Genomic DNA, 19,941 nt, shown 5'->3' with positions numbered 1-19,941 from the left:
TTTTCAAGATCACTTACTAAATTTGTAAATTCAGAATCTGATTTTGTTGGTTTAGAGTTTAATCACACACGCCATAAACCATGATGTTTTTCACGTCGTGAGCGTGTAAACCTAGACGCTTAATATAATAAAATGTTCAGGTCTATTAGCTGGGTATAGTATGTCCATATTCTTAACACCAAGTTTATATATCGCAACTTGTGAGTCCAAGAAAGTCGTACGTGAATAGCAAATAAAAGCTGCCTGAAGTAATATAACAACTCTCGCACGTCATATGGAATCAGTGGGTGATAATATCTTACAAACGGCAGCTGTTAAATTTGGTTGCAAAAGTGTCTTTCCACGACATCTTTATGCATTATCCTATATCAGAGTTGGTTTTAAAATTCCAGCCACTTGCTAGACTCTTAATGGGTAAGCTTGTAATACAGCTAAGTCCCTTATATTTAATAAAGTTATAAAATAGTGATGGTTTTTGGCAGTTTGATCGAGTTAATTACCATAGAGCAAGGCTGTGAGATCATATGATAGGTTCAATGGCCTTCTCTGGACACCTGATGCGCGGTGATATCAATGATAGGTGTAAAGAACCTTCATCTATCTGGGGATCTCGTCTCGTTTCATCTTGGGAATTATATCACGTGAGATGTCCGGCCCCCGGGGTCCGGCCACATGTGCGGCAGGGTCAGTTATAAGTGTCTTATTAAAGGTAACAAATCCGTAATTTTAGGTCCCCCGTGTTGTCTTTCTTAATATTAAAGGAGTTTAAATAATATTGATAATCATTGATGGCTACGACTTTTAACCTTTTCTCATGCGCGAGTGCTATGTTATATGAATCCAAATTTCAAAGAGGTACGTTTCTTAAGTATTTCGTATTTCAAATAAAGTCAAATATAGAAAACACGTTTGTTATCCGTTGAATAAAATTTTTAAAAACCCAGCAAATTTGACATCTGATGGTGACTTATATGACGTCCTAAGAATCAAAAAGTTGTACGAGGGTATTGACATTGATAATGTTTCAGATTTGAAGTAGCTATGCGAGTTTAAAATGATTTGACACTGACTTAGTGACCAACACACTGGACAGTACTTTCTTAAAGCTAATAATACAATCCACGCCACTGGTCTCACAGCTCAATCGCTCTATCAGTAGCGACTGGAGTATAAAACACACATTAGCTAGAACAGATGGGAGAGTAGTTACGGCGATAATGATTTTCCAAGTTGTGGTGTTAAAAATACAAGAAGCTTTGTCAATTCACGAGGGGCTTGAGGTACACGGTAATTAACTCCTGAGTTGGCCTTATAATAACACACAAAGTATCTATTAATATTTAAGACAAAAATGTGTGAAAACTTGATATATTAGTATATAAGACAATAAAGAATAATGACTCCATTAAAAACAAAAGTAATTTGATCGTCATAACTGAAATCACACAATGTGTTAAGTCATTTTTTGTTAGCAATATTTTAAGCAACAGCTTTGCATATCGAGTTTTGACTGAGTTTTTTTACTGTTAAGTAGTAGCTTTTTGTGTATAAAATCTATGATAAATTCTCTACAGTTTTATAAATTACTTGCAGTGAAAAAGTTTTGAGTTACAAATATTTTTGATCGCATGATATTGCCCAATATTGGATGAGTCACACCCAGTTTTGACACCATATAAAGTGGTGTCAGGTTTAGTACTGGTATAGGGATTTACAGTTACATCTTGGCTATGTTTACTGTTAAGAACAAAACGTTTATCTAAATAGAATTTGTTTGTCTTCTATTTAGAGACATACATTGAAAGGTGTTTTTGAAAATGTCAAAAAAGTTTTGTGGATTAAAGGGACGATTTTCTCTCGTCCGGGGATCATTTTGTCACAAATTTTTTAAAACTTTTTCATGAAAGATAAAATAATTTGTATGATATACGGTAATTTCATATCAAAAAGTAAAGTTTGCACTCTCAGAATGATTTTTTAAGGGACTATCACAAACTGGCAAAACTTTTTTGCAACTTTCAAAAACCATTTCCAATATGTTAATAAAATAGTGGACAGTCACGGGTTGAATACATCTTGTACGAAATTCAACCCTGTTAGTTTCTTGTTGTCCTCAAAATCAGTGAGCAAGTACGGCAGTGCCTCATCACGCCATAGTTTCGGTGATATCACTCCGTGGCGAGCATGGCGATCTTGGCGAGCATGGTGATCGTGGCGAGCATGGCGATCGTGGTGACAATGGCGAGTGCCGATCAATCAAACTCATATCGATTTGCCTCTGCGTCTCGAGATCGATCAAATCAGTTCTTGTGATGATTTCATAGTCCTGACCACAAATCATGTCCTCGCCAGTACCAAGTTCACCAACTTTGAAACAAGCACTTTCATAATGCTTATTAAGGTAGCTTTTGAGTGCAAACGACTTATTGCATCTTTTGCAGCGGTAGTTTTTAAAGGCGGAGTGGGTTTGCATGTGTGCACGAAGGTTGCTCCTATCAGCAAAGGCCTTACCACAATGAAGACATCCGAATGGTTTCTCACCCGTATGCGACCTCATGTGACCTTGCAGCAACCATGGGCGGGAAAAACTCTTATTACAAACCGTGCATTTATGCTTTAAATTGTGTGTTAAAATATGCATAGCAAGAGCTGGCATACTGACGTAGACTTTGTTACAGACCTCGCATTTCTTGGCGTGATGACTGTCCAAACTGCGATGAGTCTGTTTATGCCTTGAGAGATTTGACGACGTCGCATACTGCTTACCGCATTCGTTGCATCGATATTTCGGGCGATTTGGATCGACCACACCTACGACGCCTGGTGTCGTGGCCCTCCTCGCCGACGTGATCTCCCATCCGTGATCAAGAATGCATCGTAAGAGAGGAACACCTGGCCGTTACTGCTGCATATTGAGGAAGCACGATCGGGACTGATGGATCTTGCTCTGCTGGATTCTTCCGATGGAGATGGAGAGTTGATTGGGGAGTTGAGTGGAGAACTAAAAGAGGACGGAATGGAGATCGGTGACGGTGATGTGATGGAGGTACCACTGTCTTCTTCTAGGCTGAATGTGGTGGAAGGAGTTTGCGGAGTGCTGGGCGGTGATGAACATGGTGATGGTATGATGTCATGGATATAACCTGGATAGGAGATACAAAAACATTCAAGATTACGTTAAAAGAAAGAAGAGCTTAAAAAAAACCAATACACTTTATGAATATAAAGATATTTACAATCACGGATCTTGATGGTGTAAAGACCTTAGGAAACATGAAGGTTTTGGTCGTTTATACCATGTTCATACAGTATCTTTAAATGAGCTCAATTGGTTTGGAAGTGGTTAATTGTTATGGTACAGCCTTTGTGTCGGGCCACGTAAGAATTCAAAATTTCTTATTTCTGGACCCAAGAGTAAAATTTAAGACTTGATTAGTTGGAAGTGCTTTCTTTTCCTTGGTCTTTAACTTCGATTCTGTTACTTTCTTTACTCTTCATACAGGCCAGCATACTATAAACATCAAGCTTGGTTGAGTAATATGAGATAGCTGATCCCGTTAGGACCCAAGCGTGTTTCCGCCCGGACCAACTAGTTAAACAGACAGCCCAGAATCTACCCGGTTCAAAAATAACATTGCCAGTGAAATTGATTCTACTCACTGTCATTTGGTAGAAAAGTAAGAATTAAATTGGTGTTAGAATTTTCATTAATTCTTAAGGGCCATTCGCTTTTTGCGGCTTTGTGAATCTTGTAATTTCTTAAATTTACGAATGAATTGTGCTCGAAAAGCTTATTTGTTTACCGTTTGCTTGTCATTAAATCTCCAAACAGTCAATATTACCATTTTCAAATAATATTTATAAACAAAATGCGTTTTTTGAAACGTTGTTTGTCCTTTAATTCAACAAGTTATTTCTCGCCATCCCACATGAACACGGTTTTTGACCTCGCGTCTGTTGCTATATCCACATTAAAGACATTTTCTAGACTGAAGTATTTCAATATTTATATTTCAATCAAGAAACAATATAACAAAAGTATCTCAGCATATGTCATGAACAAATGGGCTCATGACACAATTAAAACAGGCCATTCCAGTTGAAATTCACACTCCCCCTGTGGAAGATTTTAGAAATATCTTACACAGGGGGAGTATGTATTTCAAATGAAATGAGCACATTAGGCAGCTCGATTTGAATCTCATACACCCTCTGAGAAAGATACAACATGAATCTTCAACTGCGGGACGGTGAGTTTCAAATGGAGCAGCTAATGTGGTCATTCAAATTGAAATTCATACTCCCCCTGTGGAAGATATTTCCAAAATCTTCCACAGGGGGAGAGTGGATTGCAACTGGAATAAACCAATACAGAAACAATTTCACAATACATACTCCAGAAACTAGAGAATCTCTTAATAATTGATATTACAAATCGTATTATTTTCAATTGCTAAGTCTAACTCGTCGACATTTGTCATGATATCACGGAATAAAATATTAATTAAACATCGCCTTGTGACATTTTTGAATCTAGTAAACGATCTTAAATATAAATGCGTGCGTCTCAACTTAACGAAGAAGTGATAAATAATCAAAACTCTATCGGTGAGGGGAAAATAAAAAGTGTGAAGTGTAGAAAAAAGATTTGTCTACGATGCTATTGCATCTATTGGTCGACTCGCCATCAGAGGGTGTCGGTCGGTTATGCGCAGATGTCGAGCAGATGGGATTTCTAATGGAAGATAAACATAAGATGATGGAGGAGAAGGAGGAAGATGGAAGTATCGATGGAGGAAAATAGATGAAAAGAAAATTGGATCAACAGGATGCCTGCAATAGTCATATTCACCTGCCTTGGAGTGGGTTTAGTATACTAGTAAAACAAGATCGGGTCAAGATATATTCTTATATGATATACTACCAGTGTTTTGATTGAAATATAGAACTATAAAGGCAAACGATGATGGGATGGTGTGATTTATGGTTTAAGTGAAACCAAAGAGAGTTTAGTAACAGGCAAGCACCTGATGGAAACAGCATGAATGATCGTTTTCGTAGTGATATGATTTATTTGTTATTTCTATAGCTTTTATATTCTTTGTTATAGTCATAACAAGAAGTCATTTATTTTATTAGATAAATTACGTTAAACATGAATTTCTTGTCTCTTATAATGACGGGTATTTATCATTTTACTGCATCCACGTGTTAACGTCAGGTATCTCAATGATAGCGCAACACCCACTAAATTCCACTAAGTAAGCCTGTTATAACTTGTTTATACCACTTGCTTATAATATTATGGACTTATCTTCGTGGCTATATAAATACCTCACATAAGTTACCTTTTAGTTTAAAATCAACTTAAAAGTCGTCGGTCCTCTGGACGAATAGGAGTAATAAGGAGATATGTACGATGACCGTTCGGACAATACACTCTTAGAAAAAAGTGCAACTGCAAGATTTAAACAGGCCTAGGGACTTTCTAATTAATTCAGGGACTCATCACAAAGTTAAGAAAAGTAAAAAGTAGTGGTAACCCTCTTCGGTACTAAAAATCATTTTCTTGGATAAAGATCCTTTTTTTCTGTTCTACTTAGAACCCTTTGAGGGTTCTTTCTTAATGGTTCCTTAAAGGTTCTTCAAGCTAAGGTTCTACAAAGAACCTTTTTCTTGGCTACATAAATTTTTTTGGTTCTACAAAGAACCCCATTGAAAACCAACGGGGTTCTAAGTTGCACCGTTTTTTTCTAAGAGCGTTTATGAAAGATTCGTGGGCCTTACCGTCAAAATGACAATATTATGTAAGAGAAAGATGACCAATGAAGATGGTTAGTCTGTTAGTCCTTACCCCAAATTATGCGCATGTGTCACCATTTTAGAAATATTTAAAGTTGGTGTTAATTGTCTACTTAAAAATGCAATACATCTCATAAATAAATAATCTGTAATAAATATGAATCGGTTACCAGACACAGGGCAGTACCGATATATGTTGCATGTAGAGTCCTTGATTCGGGTGTTAAGAATATATTAAGTAAACGACATTTATATTTAAAAATACTATATATATGCTTAGAGGCTTTTCAGATATTTGTCACTGTATCTTTTCTTTTAACCCTGCTCTTACTAACATGCGTGGGAACATTCCTTTATATATGTAGTATTGATTTAATAGTTTTGAGGTAACATTGAATATTTTCGTATCTCTGATACAATAACAACAACATTTATTACGTACTTCATTTTTACATCTAAAAAATTGTATTCGTCTGAAAACTATAATTTTATTATTTGATGATTATAATTGGGTATTATCTCACATGTGTGATATGTTTTGTGATATACCGTATATGTGATAAATCGCGAGTAATGCAACAATCGACCACAAGAATTGCAATACTCTATTCGTTCATGTTCAAATCGTTATGTAATGGCTCCCGTATATGTTTGATATTATTCTGTCACGTGTAACAAGATACACATAGATTGGAGTAAAGATTATACCGTCATCATAGCGTGGTTACATTTAAAGCTTTCATAGTAACTTGATATGTAATAACATGACTAGCAGTAAGGGTATACAATTGTTTCACGGTATATCTGAACTAGCTATAAATATGCAACATTGGGATAAACATATTTTAAGAAAGATTTTGATGGTTTATGCTTCATAGTTGAACACGTGTTGTACGTTGAATGAGATGCTATCTTCAGTAGATAGCATGCACAGACAATACGGCCGTATAAAATTAATATTTTGGTTCTCGTCCAGAGGATTTTTTTTCAGTGTAAAATCAGCATTGTCTGTAGTTTTCGGTCTTTTCCAACAGTGCTCGAGGAAACGATGAGGCACTTTTTTTTTTTCAAATGTGATATGCTCAGATATAAACCCCCTAGAGTGCCACAAAAAGACTTGGAAGTGGTCCTTGTTCTCTAATAAACTTATTTATATGTATGAAAAATTCATAAATCATTCCAAAGTCTAAAATAATTGAAAAATTAAAAAAAAAATCTGACAAATCCCAGAAATTGAGGAGGGAGGGGACGAGAACCAAAACATTAATTTTATACGGCCTAACATGCATAGACTACGGTCTTATACAAAGCGCTATCACCGTCAACGTACATTTACGGAGCTGTATATCATGATTTTAACAAATCAGAAAAGGAGATTTAAACATAAACGTGTATTTTGGTTTTGTTATTCGGTTATATGATACAACCTTTTAGTAGATAGTGAAAATGAGCATACAACTTCATGGCTGCATGTATAGTACTCTAATGTATGTTATTAACAACTAACAAGTTATGTGTATTTTTAATGTCTGTTTTATTCAATTTTCTGATGTAATTAGGAGTATCTTTACCATATTACTTGTTGTTTTGATATATTGTTGTTCTAAAGCCATATTATGTATTTTTAAGAGCTCTTGAACATAATTTTTTAGAAGTGGCTCTATACCTCAAAAAATAGATTTTTCTGATATTTTGTGCAATGATGCATGTTAGGGTGTTGACTACTTGTGTGACTAAAAAAAATTCAAAAATCGGCTCGTTGCCATGGAAACGGCCAAAACCCAGATTCTGTCATTTTGGGCCAAATTGGCAGTGAAATTAGTTAAAAAACATGTTATTTCAAGTGCTCGCTGCAACTAAGCCATATAATGCTGGTACATTACATTAAGTTCTTGTGAAAGGACATCTATTCATCTGATGATCAGCATATTTAGAGGTCAATAAGTTATTCTTAAGGGTACGTGCAGAGCCCATCTGCCAGGTGTATTTTCACTTTTTCATAAAATGTCATTTTAGCACCTAAAATATCATCATGAAAATCAACAACCCGGTGTTCCCAGGATTTTGTCCATTCTAGTGTGGGTAGTACAAGCTAGGTACTTTACATTTTAGTAAAAATCAGCTTGGGCAAATGTTACTTCTAAATACAGTGTTGCCAGAAAAACCGGTATTTTTGCAAATTGACATTTTGTCAAATTACGCCTTTTTGTCACAATTTTGTGCATTTTGACAAATATTTTCCTTCAAGGTGAATCCAAACAACACTTTTTCGTCTTTGTAAATATCTAAATACTGAAAATTCAAAATTAGTGTTGCCAGAGTTCTTGATAAAACACCCAATATTAGTATTTTACTGATAGTATGATTTGTTGTTGATGGTTTGATTTGGAAATGCTTATTTCTAATTTTCATACATCGAATGTACATAGTATAGATTGTTATATGAATGTTTAAACACCTGAGCACAAAGTAAGTGTTGCCAGAATTCTTGATAAAACACCCAAAATCTTAATGCCACGATCCAGTCCTCTCACGCTAAAGTTGACAACGTCAAAATTTGGTTTACTATCATCAATAGCTTGTCCTAAATTTTTTTTTTAAACCCCACGGTTCTAGTATTATCTAGTACAAAGTTATAGTCAGGGTAATTATAGGTATTAATTTTGTTCTTTGTTTTCTATTGAATTTTGAACTGGTCACTCAAACCTTACTGGACTGGATCAATAATTTCAGCAATAATTAAAAAATATATAAATATCGTTATCAATAATAAACAAAAATATTATCATCAATACCAATAATTATCAAAAATATTAATATTAATATCAATATAATCAAAATATTAATATCAAAATAATCAAAAATATAAATATCAATTTCAATAATAATCAAGAATATTAATATCAATATCAATAATAATCAAAAATATTAATATCAATATCAATAATAACATCAATAATATCAATAATAATCAAAATATTAACATCAATATCAATAATTATCAAAAATATTAATATTAATATCAATATAATCAAAAATATTAATATAAAAAATAATCAAAAATATAAATATCAATTTCAATAATAATCAAGAATATTAATATCAATATCAATAATAATCAAAAATATTAATATCAATATCAATAATAATCAAAACTATTAATATCGATATCAATATCAATAATAATCAAAAATATTAATATGAATATGAATAATAATCAAAACTATTAATATGAATAATAATCAAAAATATATATCAATATCAATAATAATCAAAAATATTAATATCAATAATAATCAAAAATATTGATATCAATTTCAGTAAAAAAAAAAAAAAAATATAAATATTAATATCAATATCAATTATAATCAAAAATAATGATATCAATTTCAGTAATAATTAAAATATATATATATATCGTTATCAATAATAAACGAAAATATTATCATCAATATCAAAAATAAACAAAAACATTGACATCAATAATATCAATAATAATCAAAAATATTAACATCAATATCAATAATTATCAAAAATATTACTATTAATATCAAAAATAATCAAAAATATAAATATCAATATCAATAATAATCAAGAATATTAATATCAATATCAATAATAATCAAAAATATTAATATCCATATCAATAATAATCAAAATATTAATATCTATATCAATAATGAGAAATATTAATATCAAAATCAATAATGATCAAATATATTAACATCAATATCAATAAAAAATCAAAAATATTAATATCGATATCAATATTCAAAAATATTAATATGAATATGAATAATAATCAAAAATATTAATATCAATATCAATAATAATCAAAATAGTAATACTAATATCAATTTTAAAATATTAAGATTTTGATATTGATATTAATATTTTTGATTATTATTGATATTAATATTTTGCTTATTATTGATATTAATATTAATATTTTGCTTATTATTGATATTGATATAAATATTTGTTATTGATATTGATGTTAATATTTTTGATTATTATTGATATTGATAGTTTTGTTTATTAGTGTTATTGATATTGGTATTAATATTTTTAAATATTATTGATATATTGATGTGAATATTTTTGATTATTATTGATATTAACCCTAGAACTACGAAGTACCACCCCAAGATTTCTTATCCGTCATAAACAATGCGTGCAGTGACGCCAGACCTAAACTAATCATAGATCCATCCTTTGCGCTCATTTTAGTGTAAAAATATTTACCAGCACCTTACCTGGGGGTAGGACCGGCTGTCAAAGATGACCATAGAGGGGGTGTTGGTGAGGGCCACCAATGGTTTCTACAGTAAAATAAATTATTTTCATTTCGCTCATGTAAAATTATTATAAGCTATTGACTTTTTACTTGTTAGTTTGAGGAGAAAATTCGGTCAAATTGCATTTTTTGTAGAATTTTAGCTGAAAATCAATTTTGCCAATACTTTTGTAAATAGCTGAAATTTTCCAAATTTGCATGGGCGCCTTCACATTATGACGTCACAGCGACATTATATGAGAGGAATGTTTGTACTTATTGGTATCACTGGGGTAGAGGAGACACGTAGCTATACATTGATTCCAAATATAACGGTATATGACGTTTATAATTGAAAATTAGGGGGTTGCAACCCCCCTTCGTAGTCCGTGTTACAAAATATGGCTCAGTAGTTCTAGGGTTAATGTTAATATTTTTGATGATTGTTGATAATGATGTTAATATATTTGATATTATTAATATTATTGATGATAGTAAACCAAATTGATGTTAATACTTTTGATTATTATTTATATCGATATTAATAGTTTTGATTAGTATTGATAATGATGTTAATAGGCCTACATTGATATTATTATTAATATTGATGATAGTACAAAAATTTGATGTTGGATCATGGCACATATAAATATATATATATGATTTTGGGTGTTTTATCAAGAATTCTGGCAACACTTACTTTGTGCTCAGGTGTTTAAACATTCATATAACAATCTATGCTGTACATTCGATGTATGAAAATTAGAAATAAGCATTTCCTAACCAAACCATCAACACAAAATCACTAAAATGCTAATATTGGGTGTTTTATCAAGAATTCTGGCAACACTAATTTTGAATTTTCACTGTTTAGATATTTACAAAGACGAAAAAGTGTTGTTTGGATTCACCTTGAAGGAAAATATTTGTCAAAATGCACAAAATTGTAACAAAAAGGCGTAATTTGACAAAATGTCAATTTGCAAAAATACCGGTTTTTCTGGCAACACTGTATTTAGAAGTAACATTTGCCCAAGCTGATTTTTATTAAAATGTAAAGTACCTAGCTTGTACTACCCACACTAGAATGGACAAAATCCTGGGAACACCGGGTTGTTGATTTTCATGATGATATTTTAGGTGCTAAAATGACATTTTATGAAAAAGTGAAAATACACCTGACAGATGGGCTCTGCACGTACCCTTAAGAACAACTTATTGACCTCTAAATATGCTGATCATCAGATGAATAGATGTCCTTTCACAAGAACTTAATGTGATGTACCAGCAATATATGGCTTAGATACAGCGAACACTTGCAATAACGTGTTTTTTTTCACTAATTTCACTGCCAATTTGGCCCAAAATGACAGAATCTGGGTTTTGGCCGTTTCCATGGCAACGAGCCGATTTTTGAATTTTTTTTAGTCACACAAGTAGTCAACACCCTAACATGCATCATTGCACAAAATATCAGAAAAATCTATTTTTTGAGGTATAGAGCCACTTCTAAAAAATTATATTCAAGAGCTCTTAAGTATTTTATATCTTGTTGTCTTTGTACAGCACATTTGTCCAAGGAAAATGCGCTATATAAATTCCCTGAAATAATAATAATAATGGGCATATAAAAAGTATTGCTGAATATAAGTATAGTCTTATCTATACCATTTTAATTCTGTTCTTTATTATATCCATTTTAGTTAATTTCATGAATTTTTCCCAACACTTTCGTTTACTGAATTTTGTAAGTTGGTTGAATAAGATGCTATCTACAGTAGAAAGCGCGGTCTGGTCTAAAAATCGCCGGTCTTGTTGTCTATTAAGTTATTGAAATAAATTTAGTTTATATTGTGTGTTTTTTTCACACGTTCTTGCACTTGAATATTGTTACTATCTTCAGTAGATAGCAGATATAGAATGTTATCATATTTTTTGTCTGTGAACAGTCTAGCTGAGAAATAAACAGTTATTGGTGCATGGGCGTCAATCCAGGGGGAGGGGTCCGTGTCCCCTCCATCTTTTGGCAAAATGACCCATTTTTGTTGTTCTTTTCAGCCACTTTTTAAGAATTTTTGCCTTCTGTTCGCCCCACATTTTAAGCCGGAATGTATTGGGGTAACATCGAGATATGTTTTAGTGGATAAAAGGTTATCTTTCGGAAAATACCCCAGTCTGAAGTAAATCTGTGCCAAATAATATGACGTAATAAATCTTAACATATGATAATAATTATAGAGGAAATAATCATTCTATTCAAATATCACAAGAATAAGAAACAAAATAAAGTACGTTGTCCCCTTACACTAGGATTTTACCTATACTCAATGTACTTCAATTTGTTGACAGATATGTCATTCTTTGTTTTGCGCATGCATATATTTGCAACTACCATGACATTTTACAAGGAGTTGTGATGGTTGTGAATAGTAAAAAATATGACATTTTACTAGGAGTTGTGATGGTTTTGAATAGTTAATGTAATTTTTATTTTTATTTTGCTGAATTATTAGTTTATGGACCGGTGAATTTATCAAATAAAGCTTTCACTCTCAACGACTCTGATTCAAATAAAGGCCATTATAATTCTGCAACAGCGTGTCTATTTTTAGCTCGCCTAAGTGATGCTATTTCACTCCAATAAACATCATTGTCAATATTTGAATAATGAAATAAAAACACTGCATTACTTATACTACTACTTCTGCACAGCAGAGAAAGCAACAGGATCTGTCGAATTTGAACAGATCAAATAGCCTAAATCAAAATTGTCTTGCTTTTCCTTGCACATAATTTTTAAAAACAATGGTGAATCTCGTTTAATGTTTGATAAATGCAGTGCTTATATGAGAAAAATAGTTACGAACGTTTGATAATATATTCGGTATTTGGAATAAGTTTGCTCTACCCTCGGCCTCGGTATTTACACACTTATATTGATCCTGCCCCATAATTACACCTCTTATAACCAATAATATCCATGTGATATGAACTCAAAGCTAGCCATAAAACCACCACAAATTGCGCAACAGGTAGTCCAAAACTACAAATAATATATGACCAAACTTGAGAGAACACAATACCATCTAAATCTCATCAACATTTAACGTGATTTGCAACTGGTCCGTTTCTTTTAATTAACTAAAAGGCATGCAATTAGGCTAAATGCTTTCGAAAAACGCAGGCCGATATGCATTGCTATCATCAAACATCGCGTGCATGATTAGGTTTTGTCCAGAATGCTTGTGTACGATAGATTGCCAATATTGACTTACTGCAAACAGGTTGTTTTTGTGACCTGTCACAAGATGCTATCTTCAGTAGATAGCAAATCCTATACTTGATTGTATCTTATAAATCCATATTCCAACATTATCAGGATACGTATATCGAGGAATATGACTCAAGTGTCAAAGGCAAATAGAAGTAATTTCTATATATTATGAAGTTACAAGTTATATAGCTGACCTGTGCTATCTACTGAAGATAGCATCAAGAAGATCAATACCGTGTTATTGATGAATATCTCTGAATATATCTGAATAAAACAACTTGATTGTCACGTAATTCTAAAACTAAATAAGGGCAATATCAATAAATTATACGAAAAAATAACATTTTTTATCCAGTTTTGACAAAACCAATAAACAGCTAGCTCCAATAGTATTATACCTGAAATATTTTGCTCGCTTGTAAGATCAAACACCATACAAATATAGCTTTTCCCTATAGTAAGATATATGCATGCCTGATAGCAAAGAAATGACCTCTTGATTGTACACTACCATCAATTTCATACATAAGAACATTGATGGGGTTTTTAAGGGTAATAATATTTCCCGCATACTTTAAAAGGATGTGTGTATAAATGTTATGAATACTTAATTCATTTACTTGCTATTATACGCGTCAGTAATTAAAATAAATTAAAACACAGTTGGTTAATTAATAGTTGCTGGTTATTATATCGAGCCGCTTAACTGGCTTCAATCCTGCTATCTACTGAAGATAGCATTTTATTCAGTGTATAATACTGGCGTATTATACCGATAAACTGGCTCCAATCCTGCTATCTACTGAAGATAGCATTGTATTCAATGCATAATACTAGTGTATTATACTGCTAATACTGGTTCCAATCCTGCTGTCTATTAAAGATAGCATTTTATTAAATGAATAATACTGGCGTATACTGCTAAACTGGCTCCAATCCTACTGAAGATAGCATTTTATTAAATGAATAATACTGGCGTATTATAACGCTAAACTGCCTCTAATTCTGCTATCTACCGAAGATAGTATTTTATTCAATGTAAAACACTGGTGTATTATACTGCTAAACTGGCCCCAATCCTGCTATCTACTGAAGATAGCATTTTATTAAATGAATAATACTGCGTATTATACCGCTAAAGTGACTCCAATCCTGCTATCTACTGAAAATAGCATTTTATTAAATGAATAATACTGCCGTGTACTTCTGCACTGGCTCCAATGCTGTTATCTACTGAAGATATAGTATTTCATTGAAAAAAAAACCCCATTTAGTGGATAAAACTTTTAAATATATTTCAGTCACACGTATTTCTTTTACCTTGGCACTTATTCAATTCCACAACATGTCTTTTAAAATTAGTCTATCATGAAAGTCCTGTATGGTACATGTACACACAATTTAGAACCAATAGCTGAAAGCTATCTACTGAAGATAGCAACGCTGCTATCTGCTGAAAATAGCAATGCTGCTATCTACTGAAGATAGCAATGCTGTTATCTACTGAAGATAGCAATGCTGCTATCTAGTGAAGATAGCAATGCTGTTATCTACTGAAGATAGCAATGCTGTTATCTACTGCACTGAAGATAGCAATGCTGCTATCTACTGAAGATAGCATTTCATTCAATGCACAAAATAATAAATCCATTGTAATAACTGGATAAACCTTTCTCAAATATATTTCAGTCACATATATTTCTTTTACCTTGCACACATTCAAATCAAATGCCATTTTTAAAGTTTGCTTATCATAAACAAGGCTATGCATGTGTAGACAGTGTTTAGCACCAATACCTCAAAACACAAATCATCAAGCATTTTGTCAAAGATCGAGAACCGTGGCTTTTACATGCTCAAATGTGTAAGATCAGTGCCCATAAATCGCATCTGTAAATTGAATAGATTATATATAAGAAGCTACCATACGATACTCAATAATATGATGGTAAAGGTGCTTGTTAGACGGGTCAACATCCGCATAGCCTGCACAAGCAGACATGAGAGACATGGCTTACGGGGGGAACAGTCATGAAAACAACAAAGATATCATGTTAAATAGACTATTCCATCAGTCCTTCGTGATACTTCATTTATCTGTCATCTACCTAACACACTGTCATTTCATTTCTAGTTTTAATACAATTAAACAGGGAATTAAATCAGCAGCAACATGGTTAAATATGAAACGATAATGCAGCTAGTAAAGGCTCGAGTAAGTAAGGCAATCTTTACGATGCATTAAAATCACTCCATCACGACGTAATGCCAATCATATACAACAAGTATAAGTATAGAAAACATGACACTAGGAATTAGCGCACGTCACGTCTCCAATCACGTCTGCGAGTAATTATTTTGCACCACTAAATCGGATTCCCGCTCTGCTAATTTTGGCAATTTTCATGGAACCAAAGTGGCAATATTTTGATAGTAATCCAAGCAATGACAAGTTAGTTTCAGACGCCAATGATGGGTTTTATTATACGTGTGTTACAACATCTATCTACTAACAACGTTCATTTTGCTTTGGCGCGCAGCTAAAAAAGGAATCGCTGCTTGTAAAATGACTAAATTTTCTCGGCATGTTGCTCATCGAATGTCAGCTTTTTAACGGATACATTTCACGAATTAGTTTACAGCGTGATGCGAAACAGACATGCATGGCAGACTGATATTAGTGAAGGTTTTCAGTTTCCTTGTTCGCCCGTTTATGGTCTTTAATGGGGTCGAGTTATCAAATCTGTAGAGATGCCTTAAAGAGGCCCTCGTGATTATCTCCCCTAGTCTGCATCTTTTTACTTTCATTAAGTTAATACTCGAGAGTTCTATCGTAAACTACCGAACAGACTCAAAATATGCATGCTTCGGGTAAAGTTCAGTAGCTCTTACAGGGTCGTAAATTTTGCTTCTCTCTTGCAGACGATTTACTAGTCGGCGGCTGGTTGCAGATACATCCATATATACATATACACCCCCTAAGGAACTTAAATGTGCAGTTAGCTGCGACTGGGATTTGATATTGAGGAAAAGGAACTAGCTTGCTCTGATCGTGAAACATGAACTACGGATGCCATTTGTGCCCGGAAAACGGCAATGCAATGCTCGTATTTAACCATTCATATAAACTACTTGTTGAATCTACTGTATATGGTGTGCTTTCTACATGTTTCTGCATAGCGTGGTGAACATTTAGTTTGTATATACAAGAAGGGGAAGCTAAAAAGACGCGCGTGTGACATCCAATTCAAAATGTCCCTTTCGTTTAGCTCTGACGCCGGTACAGGAAGACGAGCTACAACTTCGCCATCGGCATACTTTGGATAAAGACATTAGGGTATTGGCAAGCATAAACTAAACCGGAAAGAATTCAAAAGAGATGTTTAAGTTCACAATCAAGACAAATTTACAACATTTGCTTATTACTTTTTGTTTATCCATCTATTTATATTCATTGGACTATAAACAGTTTGATTATAAAGAAAATTAGATTTACAACACAAAGAGGTGACTTATTTAGGTCAAAATTCTCAGCACGCTCAATTATAAATTATACAACCTAAATCCAAGTCGTCTTTATCTAAAGGCATTTTTTTACAAGACTCGACCTATATGCATTGTATATAAAGAAGACACAAGACACACATAGCCTATGGCCTTTTAACGTATTTCGATATGCGTTAATATACAGCCAAGTCACGGAGGCATCTCGAACAACAAAACTGTGGCGTATATCTGATACGTGTGGAAGATATCCACAGGTATACCCTCTTATACTATTCCCACACACACACATATACATCTCGATAACTTACCATTATTCAATCGCACGCTTATCCCATTGAGTGAGCCAAATAGTGGCGTCTTAGGAGTCGAAGCTGCTTGACTTGGAATATCTATCGGTATCGATGCTGATTTCATATACCCTCCCGAAGGTTTGGTTTTCTTTACCAAAAATGATCTCGGCATCTTGATGTGAAGTGGTCAGTCAAAATGACCCGCCAAAAAAAAAGTAGGTTCAGTTCAACTAGCAGACAGTACCGGATACTATTATTGTCGTTCTGTCTCCTTTCCGACTAAGTAGCACAGTCCCTTTTTTATACCATAGAGATGAGACTATAGATAGATAGAGTTGTATATGCTTGTTTTAGAGATGCAGTACAAGTAAAGCAGGTGGTGGTTTTAAATGGAACTCATGGATCTAATCTATAATAGAACCCCCATGAGATTCGAGCAGAGAGACATTAGCGCACGTACATCTATAGCAGCGCAGTCTGTTGCTTATTGTACTCGTTGGATGGGATGAGATAACAGGTTAAACCTCGCCGTCAAAATGACCCTTAAAGCAAAGTCAATGTTAAGTAAGAGTTGCTGATACTGTGAAACAGATTCCGTCGAGTGCTTAAGTTAACCCATTAAAAGACGGATTACAGTCCAGTCCAATGTTAGATAGAAAAGTATACAATATAATAGATGGCAACGAAGATATGGAGCATTTATAAAATCTTGTATAGTTGTCAGTTGTTCACTGTGATGCAGTGGTTTGTTGTCCCTTGTTACGTCGTGCTTGGTCATATAAAATGGCTAAATGTAGAGAGCCTCTTTTCGCAAGAAGAGGAGACAGCTGATTAAAAAAAAGCCAGTTCCACAGTCACTAACATAGAGATGCTACAATCTCAATTCAAAACACGGCCCAAGATGATATAGGTCGTTGTGCCTCAACCCTGTCGCGTGGTGGTTTATACTGTCATGTTTATCTCATGCAACAACGCGTTGATGCTTCTGCTCCAGATGATGATGATAAGGAAACCTGCAGCTCATTGCAGCAACAGCAGCAGCAGCAGAGTCCAGATTTGTGACACTGACGTGATTGTGGCGACCACTTGTTCTTATATACCACTTCTTGCCAACAATAGCATCTCATATACAAATCTGTCATTGTAATGCTGGTAGTTTCCCAGTCGCGCAATCCATATCGAGTGAGCCGCCACGTGCTAGAAGCAACTCGCGGGTCACTTACTAAAATACAACACACGACGCAATTCACTCACTCAACATGCTCTTATCGGAACGTAAATTCAACACGTCAGTCAACACTCTTACCATGTAATGATTGGTTGCTTTTATGATTGAGGGCGTGCACGGATGAAAACGGCTGTGGTTTTGACGTTCTTGTGGAAGTGAATGGTGGATAAATCGGTAGTATAGGTCCGTGGCACGCGTATGGACCTATTAATAAGATTACCCTATCGACTCGTAAAGGCTGTGCCCTTTAGCGACCAAGAGTTACAATTAACATACACGATCATAACTAGAGATATAGCAATTTCCAGAAGTGCATGCAAGCCTTTTATCTTTTGACATGCACTGATATACGATAAATCGAAAAAATAAAAATCAGTAATGTGCTCTAGCTAAAGCATTTTCCACTTCATATGAGAAGTCATTTATTTTTATTTCACCACTTATGGATCGTAAATATCAACATCAATAACAGAACGCAGATGGCCCGCGTATTTGAAAATTGCAAAACAAAGAAGGCTAGCGCTTTTTTACGCACGCAGCGAACGAAAATCGAAATTTTTGACTTGAATATAGTTAAGTATATGTCAATATCGTAAAATAAACAATGTCAAAACCAAACCACCTGTTCCCTTCAATTCGAGTCACTCCAAGTCAAAAAGTACATCTTCTAGAGTTCATCATTCAAGCACGTTCATCAACAATGTCATTCAACAGTTATTTGATATAGGAAGCGAGTTGGACGACTCCGATTTCACTTTACAGTTTACAGTTACAAAAATGATGTTCATCTCTTAAAGGTTTTGTGTGCAATAAGGGCTTGATACAAAGGATTCGAGCTTTTAGAGTATAGTATTGAAAAGTCAATAGAGTTGTTAAGTTTCTTACGATCTAGTATGTTTGAATGTTTGAACAGACGAGCATCTGCGCAAAATAATCGAAAAAGTTGAAAAACGAGCATAACACACCACCCCTTTATAAGTTTTATCAATAAACTTAATAATTTACAATCTACCAAAATCTGCTTCAAAATGCATTCAAATTATACAGATATGTGTTAGTTTAAGATGAGTTTTGCTTATTTTATCTGGGTTATAACCTTGAAATAGATGCGTAATATAAACCGGTACGTTTTTCTATTGCACCGTGTTAACCTGCTATCTTCAGTAGACAGCATTCACAGTCTACATACTAAAATAACGCTGTTATTTAAATTTCCATCCTACTTTATTGTTTTTGTTTTGTTCACCCTAATCTGTTGTTTTTTGTTTTGCTCTAAAAACAGATTATCTAAATTTACGTGTCAGTTTTAATGCTATTATTAGTGACACACAGCATTTAACATCTGCTCGGTGTGCCATTAGTTTATAAAGTCGATCGCATGAATCGATGTATCGACTAACTCTACATATAACGGCGTATAATAAAGGGACTCAATGGATAAAAGCTTACAGGTACACACATGTTGTACTTTCATTATCCACAAAAATACTGGCGTGTTTATTTTCTTTATTTAAAACTACGACAGACTATCAACAATATAATTAATTATTTAGATATAATAATT

General features: G+C 33.7%; 1 protein-coding gene across 1 annotated transcript; it reads right to left on the bottom strand.

The window, feature by feature from the left end:
* Positions 1–1,961: 1,961 nt before the first annotated feature.
* Positions 1,962–17,885, bottom strand: LOC140135623 (uncharacterized). The gene is given in 3 exon segments (XM_072157192.1): positions 1,962–2,833; positions 2,836–3,143; positions 17,168–17,885. Coding segments are annotated over 3 exon segments (1,149 nt in total). The 5' UTR covers positions 17,322–17,885; the 3' UTR covers positions 1,962–2,146.
* Positions 17,886–19,941: the final 2,056 nt, after the last annotated feature.

This window comes from Amphiura filiformis, chromosome 16, assembly GCF_039555335.1.
Source record: "Amphiura filiformis chromosome 16, Afil_fr2py, whole genome shotgun sequence".
In the NCBI taxonomy this organism is placed as follows: domain Eukaryota; kingdom Metazoa; phylum Echinodermata; class Ophiuroidea; order Amphilepidida; family Amphiuridae; genus Amphiura; species Amphiura filiformis.
This window is presented reverse-complemented; position numbering and strand designations above follow the sequence as displayed.